Here is a 15,007-nt window from a genome sequence, read left to right as displayed (position 1 = left end):
AGACCATGACCGGGAATTGAACTCATGACCTCAGTGCTGTAAGGCAGAAGTGCTAAACACTTAGCCACTGTGCTGCCCAATTCAATTAGGTTTCCGGTCCGTGAAGGCAATCCACGGTACCGCAATAGTGTGGATTTTCGTGCACACCCCATAGGGTTGCGAAGGAAAATCCGCGTTATTGCGGTACAATATTACCGTCAATACTGCGCACTTTTCACTGTAACGCGCGTCACCGCAGACCGGAAACCTAATTTAATCTTTATAAATTGTATAAATGGTTTATGTACTCTGAGAAAGGTCTCTTGATCTGACTGTAATAGTGGCATTTGATAACAACACAAACACCTACTATGTAATGCAGAAACTAAATCCACAACTAAACTGACTGCATATGGTAACCAGGCAACCAAGCCTTCAAACTCTGCAGTGCATAGCACAGTGTAACAGGGAAATGCGATCTACTAACACACAGACCCTTTCTGGTTAAGTCTTCCAACTTGTAACAAGCTGACCCTCTCAGTAAGTTATATATGTTTTGTCCAAAAGTATGTACGTTTTAGACGTGCTGTGCTTTGTGTCTAGCAAATAAAAGAAGTGAGTTAGTTTGTAGGTCAACTGTTGTGTGTGTGGTGATACAGGTGTCGGTATTTGTGCAATAATTAAGTCTAAAATATTTTGTTGCTAAGAAAGCTGTAGTATAAGGATAGCTTGATAAAATATATATTTGATATCATGTATTAAATATACTTTTACTAATAGTTCTCTACTATGTAATTATGTTGCTGTGTAGAAGCTTTTGGGATTGCTAATATGCAGGTTTTTTTAGCTAGCGTAAGCAATTTGTCACCGTGGTTCACTTTTGTCAAAACTGTTGTGTGCAACTAAATTTTAAACAATTTTAAATCATATTTTTATGTTTTTTTTATATTGTTTACTGTAATAACTGTTTTTTTCTTTACTAATGTCTACTGTCATATTTTTTATAATATTTCTTATATACTGTTTAACTGTTGATAACAGTGAATCATGTGAAATTAAATACATTATTCATAGAAATGTTAATCATGTGTCTCACAGCTGACACAGTCCAGGCCAGACTGTAACAATTACGTAAGGTTGCCTTTTTGTTTTCACATAACAAGCCTATTGTTGCTACACCCTTATATGGTATAATACATGCCTTGTTGTGCAGTATTTACATGCAATGATTTATTACTGAACCACAGATCATACAAGTACTAAGGCTTAATCATTAAATCATCTAATCAATGCTTCATGATATCAGTTAGCTTTTCGTGAGGCTTACAGCTTTTAAGCTAGGTACACACTACAGAAAATTCCTTCCAATGCGCTATCTTTAACGATTTTACCATTGACTGAAAGTCCTGATTAGCAGCCGATTTATGCATACACACATACACGATTTTACACAATTTACCTTCAGATCTGTGCTCTTCATCTGTCATAACCATCTGCTGAAAAGATTTTGACTCTGTAAACTCTATGGAGATCTGCCTACAGTGCTGGTCTGGGTGCACACATACTTCAGAATTTGCACAATATCATTCCACTGTTTATAGAGATTTTTAGCCTGGTTATAAAATATATAATTGGGTGAAAACCCTGTAGTGTGTACCCAGCTTTACATATTTAGGACTGCCCCACTGGATTCAGGACAGTTGGAAGACTGTTCTGCTCTTTCCTACCTGTTCTTGTCGCTTTCACCACCTGGTGCTGCTGATGTCTTAAGCTCAGTTGCTGCATGTGTAGATCCTGGAATTTCGGGAAAATAAATTTACAGGTATTTACAGATTCATAAAATTTAGGAGTCCCCAAACAGCCCCAGGATTAAATCAATAGCACCCCCTTTAATAATTAGGCCTCCCTCACTGCAGCCAAACCAAAATGTGAAATTAAATAAAATTAATAGTATTCACATTTAATAATTGAACTATTTTCCACAACCACCCCCGGCATTAAATTAATAGTCTATACCCTAGGTTCCCAAAGTGTGCGCCACAGCTCCCAGGGGTGCCGCGGCGCTGTCACAGGGGTGCCGTGGCCAGGAGGAGAAAAAAATCAAAACAAAAAAAACTTTGGTGCCCGAAACCCAGCATCCTTATCTCTCCTCGCTTCTCACTGAATGTCGGGCGTGACAGGAGCATCCTCTCTCCTGACAAGCGGCAGGAGAGAGGATGCTGGGTCCCAGGCACCGCCGAATTGGTAAAACAGAAGAAATAGAAGAAAGAAGGTCAAGTATGGTAACTAAAGAAACGGAGGGAAATGGTGATAGGAAACAGCAATGGAGGGGCAAAAGAATGAAGGAGTGGGCAGAGCAAGGATGCAGAGGGGGCACAGAGAGTGGATGCAGAGGGGGCAGAGTGAGTGGATGCAGAGGGGGCAGAGTGAGTGGATGCAGAGGGGGCACAGAGTGTGAGGATGAAGGGGGCACAAAGTGTGTGGAGATGAAGTAGGGCACAGAGTGCGGGGAGATGAAGGAGGGCACATAGTGTGTGGAGATGAAGGAGGGCACAGCGTGTGTGGATGCAGGGGACAGAGTGTGTGGATGAAGGGGGCACAGAGTGTGTGGAGATGAAGGAGCACACAGAGTGTGTGGAGATGAAGGAGGGCACAGAGTGTGTGGAGATGAAGGAGGGCACAGAGTTTTTGGAGATGAAGGAGGGCACAGAGTGTGAGGAGATGAAGGAGGGCACAGAGTGTGTGGATGAAGGGGCACAGTGTGAGTTAGCTCTAAATTATTCTTTGACAGAAATATAATTGAAGAAAATATATAAAAATATTCTTTTCCCTTGGATTTATTTGTATTATTTTTGCATACAACTAAATAAGTATTTCTGTCCTGACCTACATACTTATTACGTTTTTTTGCCCCAACTACTTATAAAACGGGCACATCATACCCCTCTGTTCTCCATTTATATTCCCACATTGCACTCCGCAATCCCCTTCTTCATCTTAATCCTTTATCTTAAGCACATTCTCTATGTTCTCTCTCACTACTCATTCTCCGCCTACTTAGCATCTTCAACCCCCTTCCACCTCTGCAAAAAAACATGTTGCTTTGATGGGGGAGGTAAATTTAAAATGTGGGGACAGATTTATAGTTGGGATAGGGCGTGTCCTAGATAAACTTTAAATTTCAGTGTAAACATAGAGCTATCAAGTATTTGTGTGTTACATGACAAAACATCCAGTATTTAACTTATGTGCAAAATAATAAACTAATTTGCACCCACTGCATTCTAATATGTTTTGTCCAGGATCAAATCTACTCCTTGTTTTTACCTTACTCTCCTTAATGACTCAGGCCCCTTGTGGGTATGTACACAATGCACTCTCATAGAGATAAAACAGTGTTTTAATTTGTGGTTACATGCTTTGAACGCACAGAATTGGAGCAAGCAGTGTACAAAAATGCATACAGGCGCAAATATGAATGCAAGATGGTATGGACACATAGAATGGGGTTTATTTTCAGAGTTTAAACACTAGTTAGCAATCCCTTTGTTGCAGTTGGATAATATATCATGTATTGCAATATATGCAACCAATAATCACGTTTTTTAAAAACATAAATTTATGGGGTTTTTTTTTATAAATAAATGTCATTAAAGTTTTTGCAGAATTTGATAAAGGTAAACGGCATAAAGAAAAACAACAAAGAGAGGGGAGGCACAAGGAATAAGGGGAAGAGGCGCAAGGAATAAGGGGGCAGAGGCGCAAGGGGCAGAAGGAGGCATTTTGAGGTGGGAAATGTCTCAAGGTTCTTGACCATGTTGTCTGCAATGGATGTGCTGAGGATGTGTTCTTTGTATGAATTTTTATTGCTTCATAAATGTATTTTTGTTGGTACAATATCATCAACATTTATTTAAATTCTGTAGCGCTGTGCAATTTGGAGCAAACACAGTAATAAAACAATACATACAAATATAGAAGTAAGAGGGTCCTGCCCACAAGCTTATGGATATAGGAACTTTCTATAAAATATTTACTGTCTACAGGTTTCCCAGTGTGCCCTAGAACCAAAGTCATCCATGATGCTGAGAACAGGACCCCTGTACTTCTATGACCAGGTACATGACTTGCATTTTTCCATTGATCTTCTGTTGTTGCTATCCTGGGATTGAGATAACAGAACTGGTGTTGAGGATGTACATGTACCACTGCAATGCTTGTTAAATAAACTTGTAAAATGCTTGTTATATAAACTATTAAGGCCCGGTGAACCTTACTGCTGGCTCGGGCTACCAGCTGGCAGTAAGGTTCACCAGGCACTGCTATCTCCACCTATGACTCCTGGATACATATATATATATATATATATATATATATATATATATATATATATATATATTAGTGGTTTAGCCATTAATAAATAGATCCCCAAGTCTTGTTCTGGACTTTAACTTATAACTGTATTTTGATTGATGTTATGTTGTTATTTTGCTAATTCTGTGGGAATATCTTTGTACTACCAGTGTTCTTACTGTATGAAACTATCATTTACATATTAAAGGCACTTACACTATATGGGAAATGCATCGAGAGAGTAAAGAGATAACTAAAATGTAACCATTTCTAAAGAAACAAAACAAATAAAACAACACAATTCATAAATGGTTTCTGTTTACATGATAATTTTTTCATTCAATACTTTACTAGAACTATGTCAACCTATTTCCATGGGACATTGCTAAAAGATACAATTTCCCCAATTCAATATTTTATCAATACCTACAAATTAGACACTTCTACAACTCCCTACCTAAACCAGCCTTCACAGATCAGTGCTCTCCCCTAGAATCACTCTGCAAACACCCAATCTCAACGAGAGGCCTCATATCCACATTATACCAATTAATAAATAATTTTGGCCTTCCATCAAAAGAACCACATGAATTCACATGGGAGAAAGACACAGGAGAAATTATAGATCCTAAAGAATGGACCAAGATTAGAACCGATCTGGCTAAAACTTCTATTTCTGTTCGAGTCAAAGAAAATTAATTCAAAATATATAGTAGATGGTATCTGGTTCCATAGCGTCTTCATACTATATTCCCAGCCTCCTCGGACAGTTGTTGGAGGGAGTGTGGTTGTAGGGGCTCCCTGCTGCACGTTTGGTGGTCCTGTCCCAAGATAATTTTATACTGTCAACAGGTCCATAAGTTGATATCCTGTATTACCCATATTCAAATTCCTGATACGCTTCTCTTCTCATTACTCCCTAGACCTCTTCCCTAATATACCCCGCCCAACCCAAAAACTAATTAGACATATACTGAATGCAGCTTACTGCCAGCTTGCTTCACAATGGAAGAGCTCGATCCCGCCCTCACTCACTGCAACCGTAAATTCTATCTGGTCAACATACCGCTTGGAAAGTATAACCGCCACCCTCAATGATACTCCAATTCAATTCCATGCTGTGTGGAACCCTTGGACATCCTTTTATGAAGCAGAACCGCCCCTATCTACCATTTGACATTCTCTTATATTAACTTATTATCTGCATACTTCTTTTTGATTGGAGATGACTGACTAAATATACCAGCCTCTTGTTCCAGTGACCATAGACGATTTCATTTACCTTTTTCTTTTCCTCCTCAGATACCTCCCTTTCCTCCTCAGATACAAGTTTGTTCTCTTTGAATTGTATACACCAATGCTACATTTGGCTATTGCTTCATTATATTTATTATGCGTTTATAAATGTTGTTAACATTATATCCTCATGTATTTATGTTCTACTTCATATATACACAGACTTGCTGATTTTACATACATGTAAACTTGTTCAAATAAACAATAAAAAATTTTGTTTAAAAAAAAAAAAAGAACTATGTCAGCCATAACTGCTGTATAAAGCTGCTATCATAATTTCATGCAAAATATGAAAAACAAATATACTATTTTAGGCTTTGTAAAATATTAGAGCACAACAAAATTAGTTTATTATTACTTATTTTTACACATATTTCCTCTTCCATTATATATTTCTAAATTACAAAAATGTTGTTAGAAGTTATGATCACTGTGTGCCTGTGCTGATCTTGATAGTAAGGTTTCACATTTGATGGTGTCATAGCTGCCTAATTGTCCTAATGCATATAAAAATGTATTCTTTTATGCAGTTGAAAACAAATACAATTAATCGAACAAAGAAAGTGACTGAAGAATTACCCTCTGATTTGAAGTACATGAATATTAGTCCTCGTCTGGCAAATTTCATTAACAGGTAGCAGTGCTTTTTATAAGTTTTATATTTCACAAGTCATGCTAAATCTATTATTTTATGTTTTAAGTCATGCATGATACATTTTACATTTGATACATTCAGTTTTAAAACATGATGATACATTTGTTCTGATAAGTAAATGAATACATTTAGAATGATAATATGTTCACCAATGTTCTATATTATGTTGTAGAAAATGTATAATTTTAACTCTTTGCTGTAAATAGACAAACAATGACCTTATTTTCATAAGTGTGTTATTAACTATGTTAAATAGTTATGAAGTACAGTTATGATGCATTGTATGTTATTTGTTTGCTTTTTTTTTATCAGCCTCAACAAAAATAAAAGAGGGGTTTCCGTTCAAGCCGAGAAGAAGCAAGAGATATCACCTAAAGACGATAAACCGTATAAAGAGAAATATTCAGTTCTGCCAGAGATCAGTGGCTCTAGTTTTGTAAAGAGCGGTGTGGATAACCATAACCTGAAACTTGCACAAGTCGTCACCGATGATGAACCATTCATGAACCCATTTGATGACTATAAATATGTTGCGCCAACGTTGCTGTATGAACTTGGAAAGCTATTGCATCTCTTCTCACAGTTTGAGATCATTTTCCCTCAGGGTGTGGTGAATGTGCTAAATTACAGCTGGCAAGAACTTATTGAAGGTGCAGTGTACACCAAGAAACACTGGCAGTCTTTGGCTTCCAGGAAGATAACAGACACAAGTATGGCTGCTGAGGAGAGCGACTGCAAAGCACCTGGAGCCGAGAATGTTGACACTACCAAAAGTAATAAGAATAAGGCTAATGCCACATTGCTTGAGGGTGGCAAAGAGAAAACTGGTCAAGATATTGCACAAATTAGGCCTACAGGAAACAAATGTGAGTATGTGACGTCATCACCAAGAAACACTTCTATGGCAGGATACGTTTATATTTCATCTTGCTTCAATTTTTATGGGATCAGTCCTTTTAGGAACATTTAACTACAGTTTGTAATTTCTTCTGCACTGTATATAATAGTCATTTGTATATGTATGACCATAATTGTGATGTTTTTTTTTCTTCCTGTCTAGCTCCTCAGAGCTTGGCAATCCATCTTCCAGTTACCATCAGCTTCTCAATGTCATCTAGCATATGTGAGGACAGAGGTACACGTCAATCAAACATGGATCTTTAATTATAATAATAATAATTATAATAATTATAGTGCACTATTTAAGCAATAGAAAGCCTACATTCCGATTTACCTTAAATGTTCTTTGGTGATGAAACTATTTGGTTAACATAGAGTTAAGGAAGAGCAGCATCCTGTATTTCTATGGAATGTGTAGCATTCTGAATTCTTGTGTAAACCTCTCAAGTTGCTGTGATGGTAGGGGGCCAGGTGACCATGGGCTAATGCCCAATTCTATTGTTAGAGCTTCCGACTCTAGCATGGGGAGAAACTTAGCTCCAAGGGACTAAAGAACAGTAATGTAACACACACACACACACACACACACACACACACACTTACACTTTGACTTTACATAAAGTACTGACACGGACTGCAAGATTATTCATTTTTATTATTATTAATTTTTATTTATAGGGCGCCACTAGGTATCCGTAGCGCCGTACAGGGACAAACAAAGTTACAATACAAAGGTGAGACAGCACGATACAGTAAACAAAACGCACAGTAACTCCGAGATCTCAAAGCACAGCTAGAGGGGCGGGGGAGGGGAGAGGGGAAGGTCCCGCATACGGCGGAGCCCAAGAGGGCACGGAAGGCAGGGAAACCCCCAGAGTGGAGAGGAGGGAGCAAGAGGGAACGGGGAGGAGGAGGGCAAGGTAGCTGGAGAGCAGAGTTAAAAGTGGTGAAGACAGGAGGAGAGATGACCCTGCTCAAAGGAGCGTACAAGATGGGAAAAGTGTCATATATTTTTACTGACTGAGGACATCCACATTCCCGAATATATAACTTAATAAATATTAACAATGGCAGGGAAAGCTTTGTGTATTCTGGCCGTCTGTGCCCATCCGCATGCCCGCTTACACTGACACCAAGCCATGGAGGTTACAGCTCTGTTCAACCACTGCGCATCATTTCAACAAGTTTGATCCCTCTTTAAAGCTGTTATGCTTTGTGTTTTATCCATTAATTATCCATTAATTTCACCCCCGACCAGTTCTCGAGAGTCATTAACAGTTTGCTGATCTTGACGAGTAGGGGGTACCTTCTGGGAAGCGTCTACTACGTGCAGAAAGTTTTATATGGTGGTAAAGTCTTCCATCCTCTCCAAACGGGTAGCTCTTCTGGGCTGTAGCAGTAGCCTGCCCATATCTTTAAGCTACTGACGGATGTACTCATGCCTGTCAACATCTGATCCGACCCAATTGAAGAGATGCTGTCCCATCTGCATGATGCATTGGTCATTTTTGACTGCGAGTAAGACTTCATCCTGGGTCATGTCACTCAAGAGCTTCCAAAAGCCATCACTGATGTCAGGTGGAACAGGCTGACAAAAGGGTGACTGGACTCTGTTCTTGCCAGGTGTGAGCTTGCATCTCTTCGGTTTAGCTTACGTCTCTTCATGTGTCGCCACAGGTATTTCCTTGCAAACAAGCCCTGGCAGGCTACACAGTGCACGAACCCTTCGGTATCCATTTCTTTGTCTGGAGGTTTGCACGGGACCTGTACGACATGGCCTGTACTCATTGCCTCAGCATTGTGTGCAAAGTTGCCCCTATTGCGAAGATGTTCCAATTGCATGCGTCTTTCTTTCGAGTGCTTGGAGAATTTCAGGGCCCAGGCTACTTCAGTCTCATTGCAGTGAACATGCTCCATGTGCCTGGCAGTTTTTAAGAGGGGCTTCTCTCATTACAGGCAGTACTACTTTATGTTATACGCCCTGGAGCCATCACTGTTTCTGGATAGTGTTTGGGCAGACACTGCATCGTCTCTCCGACCCTCTGTATTTAAAACAGTTGGCAGAAGGCCGAGAACGGTTGTACATAGAATTAATCTCTGGGTACCTGCACTCTACTGCGCTGGTGGCAACGGGGCATCACCACTGGTGTCTGAACAGGTCTCCTCCGAAGTGTCAGAGGCATATTTGTCTCCACTGCTCTCTGGGCTATAGTCGGAGCTACCGGTGGGCTCTGTCATGCTTCACTGTCCCCGCTTTACCTTCAGCAGCAGATGGATTCAACTGTGTCTTTACCCGCTTGGTGTATAAAACGCTGGCAAACTGTAGTCACTTCCTCTTCCTGCTCCTGCTATACATTTCGATGGTATACTGGCCTCTGGCAGGTGGAATGCACACAAACTCTCCCCTTCATGTTGGATACACGCACACTTTTGTTCCGACGAATGTGACTCTCGGGGACAGGCCAGATTTTTATGCTGAGCATATCAGCAAGGTCCTCTGCATTGATTAGCCTTGGGAAGCTTTGTGTGGACCTCAATTTGTGTCCCCACTACGACTCAGGTCCCCACAGTGTTGGTGTGTAAACAGGTCAATATCCCCACAAGCATATAATACATACACACACACACTTTATTTTCAGATCAATATAATCACTGTTCTGCAATTTCTTTAGTGTATGCTATAAAAGCAATCCTACAGGTACAACACATGCCAGAGCAGTTACAGTAATAACAGTGGGAACCAATAACAAACAACATATTCATTTTAATTTGTTTAATGGGTCAACGACAGCTTATCATATACAGCCAGGCTTTTGTTTGTGCAGGAACACAGAGTTCCAAAACTTATTTTGGCTCAATAGTCTATTTAATGCTTAAAGATAATTTCTGATGTTCTCCCAGTATATGTTTTTGAGTTTCACTTCCTTTTTTTATATACAAATTAAGCACTGTATACAGTACAAGTTTACTTGCATATTTGCCTTCATTTCCTGATCCTGTCCAGGGTATGCTCGTCTCTGGATATCTGCTAAATAATAGCCGAAGTAGGAATATTCAGAGATTCATTTATATTCATATGCATTTAAAACTGTTTTTTCATTCATGTCTCTTGTTAAGGATGGATTTTTCAGTCAAATGATTCTAAATCTGAAGATATGGAGTGGAAAGGGTTGATTGCCTGGGCCCTGGAGAGACTGCAGCTTGCACAAATCCAAATGTATGCTATATACTGTCTTATAAACTTATCTTGGTACAGTAGACACTTAGGGGTAAATGTAGCAAGCTGAGAGTTTTCCGGCGGATTTAAAAAGTGGAGATGTTGCCTATAGCAACTAATCAGATGCTAGCTATCATTTTGTAGAATGTACTAAATAACTGATAGCTAGAATCTGATTGGCTTTTCAAACCTGCCAGAAAACTCTCAGCTTGATACATTTACCCCCTGGTGTAAGACCGACAGCTTGGAACTGCATGTAGTCCTCAAGGTGATCACATAACTCTGCTGACCAGAGTATTTATAAAGTTATACAACTTCTGTCACTGTACAAACACTTCATGCTGATGTTCGGATCTAATATAAGGCGATGCTTCTCAACAAAGGTTTTGCTCTTAGTTGGTGCCTGCTGTATATGTAGTTGGAGCAGTGAGAGATTCTGGGTATTCCTAGAGGTATATTTACTAAACTGTTGGTTTGAAAAAGAGGAAATGTTGCCTAAAGCAACCAATCAGATTCTAGCTATCATGCATTTAGTACATACTACAAAATGACAGCTAGAATCTGATTGGTTGCTATAGGCAACATTTCCACCTTTTCAAACCTGCAGTTTAGTAAATATATGCCCTAGTGTTAATTAGAACATATATTAACAAATAATCAAAATTTATTCATGCAAAAGGTAGCAGGGAGAAAATAGGAGCTATGAGTCTGTATGTTTATAAGTCAATTTATTATGTATCTGTAAGAAACAAAAATCTGTTTGGACCGGAGCTAAGCATGTTGTCGTCAAAGTCTTTTAATGTTTTTATTGCAATGCCTACAGAATATCTTTTATTTCTCAATATATCACATATCTTTATTTTTTGTAGATATATAAATATGAAAAATACTGTATGAACATTTCCTTACAGCTTAAGATATTGATCTGTACATATCTGATGTACAATGGTCGGTGTTTAGTTTTATTGTTGTCAAGACCCAGCCATTTTTATACTGACACATTTTTCTGCTTCCAGAAACAAACAGTTATCGCTGTTGAATGAGCAAGGATTCTGTAAGCCACTTATTCTCCGGCACTATGACAATGCTAAAAAAGATCCTTTAATAAAGCAAAAGAAGAGCAGTAAATCGTCTGTGTTTGTGCTAATGAATGGTAAACCACATGTTCCTGAGATCAAGAGAGAAAATACCTCTCTACGGAAACTCCATTATGCCCTCATTGATGGCTCTGCAATGGTTTAATATCCTCTTAATGTAAATTTTGTATGTTGGGCCATATGTGGTTGGTTTTCTACTTTACTTTAAGAAATGATGGGAATGGAGGGAAAACTTACCAGGGTTACATGGGAGCATAGAGAAACCATTTAATGAGACAAGCACAGTATTGTAAGTATGCTGCCATTTGTCACCATGATAAAAGGCACATGCAGACAGTGACAGTGAAAAATATACATCACGCTGTGGAACATTGGTACCTACATATACAGACAATGGCACCGCCACACATACATCACTATCATATCTTAGTTATATGTAGTAACAAAGCTTTCCTTAACTTATAATCCATTTATCCATCTGGTCATCTGGCTGTGTGCCAAAGCCATTCCGGCCTGTCGTATGGAGGATTATATACCAACATCTTCTCCCCGGAACAGACCGTGCTGGGCACATTCACTCCTTTTGGACACGGTGGCATTTATCTTCCTGAAAGGTCAGAACTTGACGGTGTATGGGGTTTATATACACCTTCATTTGTAACAAATGTGAATAAAACTATATATGAGTGAACAATTACATTTTTGGGTCAGTACTCAATTCATTATTTTAATAATTCAAGTTCACTATTTTATGCAAAATACTGGCCATTTCCTCTGTTACCCCATCATTCCCTGCTCCATGCCGTTGATATTGACACTTTAGCTTACCATCTAAAAGTCAATATTCCATTATTTTCATTTTCTACTAAAATAACATAACTTAAATAACATAAATAATAACAACAACATAAATAATAATACAACATAATAATAACAACAACAACAAAATGTAACATAATAACAACATAAATAATAATAATAACATAATTATTATGTGTCTCAGCCCAAAATCAATTAAGTTAATATTTTTTAGTTTTGTTTGTAATGTTTAATGCTGACATGTTGATCTTCTTGTTTTTGCAGCAATGTTTTCATACTACACTACAATCAAGCTGGCGGGGCAGTAACTGATAAGGAAGGAGAAAAAATAAAGGAATGGGATTGGCCAAAAAAGGGGAAATTATCTGACCCTATTACAGTGCAGGTAATTCCACACTGTATATGATAAGTAAATCATAAAATTAGCATTTCATCCTGAAAGAGACCATAGTGTAACAATAATTGCTTTTCAAAATATTAGACTGCAAAATGATAAATTTAAGTTTAGTTATGTTTAGAGAGTATTCGCACAGGCCATATACACGTTTGCCATTCCTGTTAGAAGTCACAGATTACATTTAGGGGAAATTTGTTAGGTAGCACTAGGTGAAGATTACAAAGGACAGTGGTAACGTGCGTTTTTTCTGTTCTCATTTCTTCGCCTTACATAAATATTTGTTCCAATCTGCTACCAAAAGAAAGCAATATCAAATTCACTGATGTAGACTAAGTAATGACCTAGTTTTACTGTGTGACCATAGTGTGGTGTAAATGTGAAAATCGGTTTGGTTCTGAAGGAGTAAAACATCTCTGGGCATAGAAGTATTAAACTCGCCAACAATCTCAAATTTTTAATATCGCTCTTTAATAAACCAGTCCTGGCTGTGATGAACGGCGATGCACAATAGCAATGTAAACCCAATGCAGCACGAAAGCATTAACATTCTCTAGAACCATTAGATGGAGAAGGTACCATTAAAGCAAATGGTGAAGGACAGCTATGGTTGGCAACAGATGACTGTTTTAGCATTTTATAGTGACTGATTCATGTTTCATGTCTCAACCTTCCGGTGTCTCTCCTCCTTCCAACCGTCCTACAGAGCTGCACAGAATGCCAGTCACCAATGGTTGCTTATGATGCTGATGCCTTACAATAGCCACACACATTTTCCCCCAAACATCTACAATTGTTATTTCTCTATTTTTTTTATTAATTATTCCCTACACCTCTTGTAAGCTCATTTGGGCAGGGCCATATTTACTTTGTATTTAATTTAATGTAATTTGTTCGTGTCATGATCCTCTCAATTTGCAACCCTGTGTAATATACCAGAGCTTTATAAATAAAAAATAATAATAATTATAATAATAATAATAATAATAATAATAATAATAATACAGCTGGTTAATAACCTTAGAACACCTTTATATGATAAAGTCACACACAAATATGTCTCCTGAAATGACGAAAATCTGATTTGTGTGAACATTACAAAGATAACCACTACTACTGTATTATTAGGACTGTTTCTGTGGATATTGCCGAGACTATTTAGCCTTTCGTAGGCTACAGCAGAGGAAAAGTGTTAGGGTGCTACTATAAGTATCTTCATTTCACTATGGATCCCTGTTCCATTCCTAAAAAAATGTAAAAACAAAAACACCATTTGGGCTTGCCCTTCATTGTCCTCTGAAAACTTCAAGTACAGTCTATTTACTTGTGTACCCCTAAATTCCCATGAAGCAAACACAATGAGTTACCCTTGCCATTTTCTCTAGGTTAATGACTACCTCTCTGTTAGGATTGCTGGACAGTTTGCTATTAGTTTGAGCTACAGGTGGCAGCATGAAACTGTCCGCTTATCTCTTTCACCACTTCTGGATGTACCTCCTCCACAGATTGAAGACCTGGTAAGCTCATATGAGAGAGAGACTATTTTTCAATCTTTTGGGTACAGCTGTTCACATACTGATTATTCAATGCTTTATTTTAGGGTCATCTTATGACAAGTGAGAATTTTTCCTCAAAAACTGCCAGGGAACTTACTAAGGCACACAGAAAAAAGGCAAAGGAGAAAGATACGAAGAGGAGCCCAAAAAAAACTGTAAGCAAAATAATGAGGTCTTAGGTAGACTGTAGGTTTGCAGCTCACGCCCCTGCGTACTATTGTCAGACCTGGTGCCAAGTATATTTACAACACAATACTTGGTTGCAGAGCGAATGGATCTAAGGTCATTGTTCTTATAGATTTATATGGAAAACTCTATAAAAACAGTTTATTTACCTTTCACGTGCAATGTACTGTTTATTTTTTAAATGTATTTCTCTAAATAATTTTAATTTACTGATGTATGGTCTCCATCTTATAGTCTATGTATTGTTATTAGGGGTGTGCACCGGGCACTTTTAGTGTTTTGTGTTTTGGGTTCTGATTAGCTTGAGGTTTTGGATTCTGATTTGTTTTGCCAAAACACCTGACGAAAGGTTTTGGTTCTGATTTAGGGTTTTGGGTTCTGATTTATTTTTAAAAAAGCATAAAAAGGGTTAAAATCAAGTTTTTTGTTTATTTTTCACTCCTACGCTATTATTAACCTCAATAACATTCAATAACAATCATTTCCACTAATTTCCAGTCTATTCGGAACACCTCACAATATTGATTTTAGGTACAATATTTGATTTTTTGGTAC

The 15,007-nt window shown here is 38.2% G+C and overlaps 2 protein-coding genes across 2 annotated transcripts in view; both read left to right on the top strand.

The window, feature by feature from the left end:
• The first annotated feature begins 450 nt into the window (after positions 1–450).
• On the top strand, positions 451–11,790 carry LOC142150088 (uncharacterized). Its single transcript, XM_075205332.1, has 7 exons — positions 451–519; positions 4,026–4,097; positions 6,159–6,262; positions 6,596–7,149; positions 7,344–7,418; positions 10,301–10,400; positions 11,417–11,790. The coding sequence occupies exons 2-7, from the start codon at positions 4,059–4,061 to the stop codon at positions 11,640–11,642; spliced, it is 1,098 nt and encodes a 365-aa protein (XP_075061433.1). The 5' UTR covers positions 451–519; positions 4,026–4,058; the 3' UTR covers positions 11,643–11,790.
• Positions 11,791–11,973: 183 nt separating this feature from the next.
• Positions 11,974–15,007, top strand: part of LOC142152615 (uncharacterized) — a 38,023-nt gene continuing 34,989 nt past the window's right edge. Inside the window, exons 1-4 of the mRNA XM_075209418.1 lie at positions 11,974–12,111; positions 12,581–12,701; positions 14,096–14,227; positions 14,311–14,421. Coding sequence (XP_075065519.1) covers positions 14,320–14,421 — 102 coding nt within the window. The 5' untranslated portion in view covers positions 11,974–12,111; positions 12,581–12,701; positions 14,096–14,227; positions 14,311–14,319. The remainder of the gene's footprint in view (positions 12,112–12,580; positions 12,702–14,095; positions 14,228–14,310; positions 14,422–15,007) is intronic.

This window comes from Mixophyes fleayi, chromosome 4 (assembly GCF_038048845.1).
Source record: "Mixophyes fleayi isolate aMixFle1 chromosome 4, aMixFle1.hap1, whole genome shotgun sequence".
In the NCBI taxonomy this organism is placed as follows: domain Eukaryota; kingdom Metazoa; phylum Chordata; class Amphibia; order Anura; family Limnodynastidae; genus Mixophyes; species Mixophyes fleayi.
The sequence above is the reverse complement of the archived record's forward strand: the minus strand, read 5'-3'. Positions and strand labels throughout refer to the sequence as shown.

What these genes read in the sequence shown, in the direction of transcription:
- LOC142150088 (XM_075205332.1), top strand. Translation starts at nt 4,059, where the DNA reads ATGATGCTGAGAACAGGACCCCTGTACTTCTATGACCAG. An exon ending in CCCTGTACTTCTATGACCAG is followed by an intron (nt 4,098 to 6,158) that starts GTACATGACTTG and finishes TCTTTTATGCAG; the next exon opens with TTGAAAACAAATACAATTAA. An exon ending in TAGGCCTACAGGAAACAAAT is followed by an intron (nt 7,150 to 7,343) that starts GTGAGTATGTGA and finishes CTTCCTGTCTAG; the next exon opens with CTCCTCAGAGCTTGGCAATC.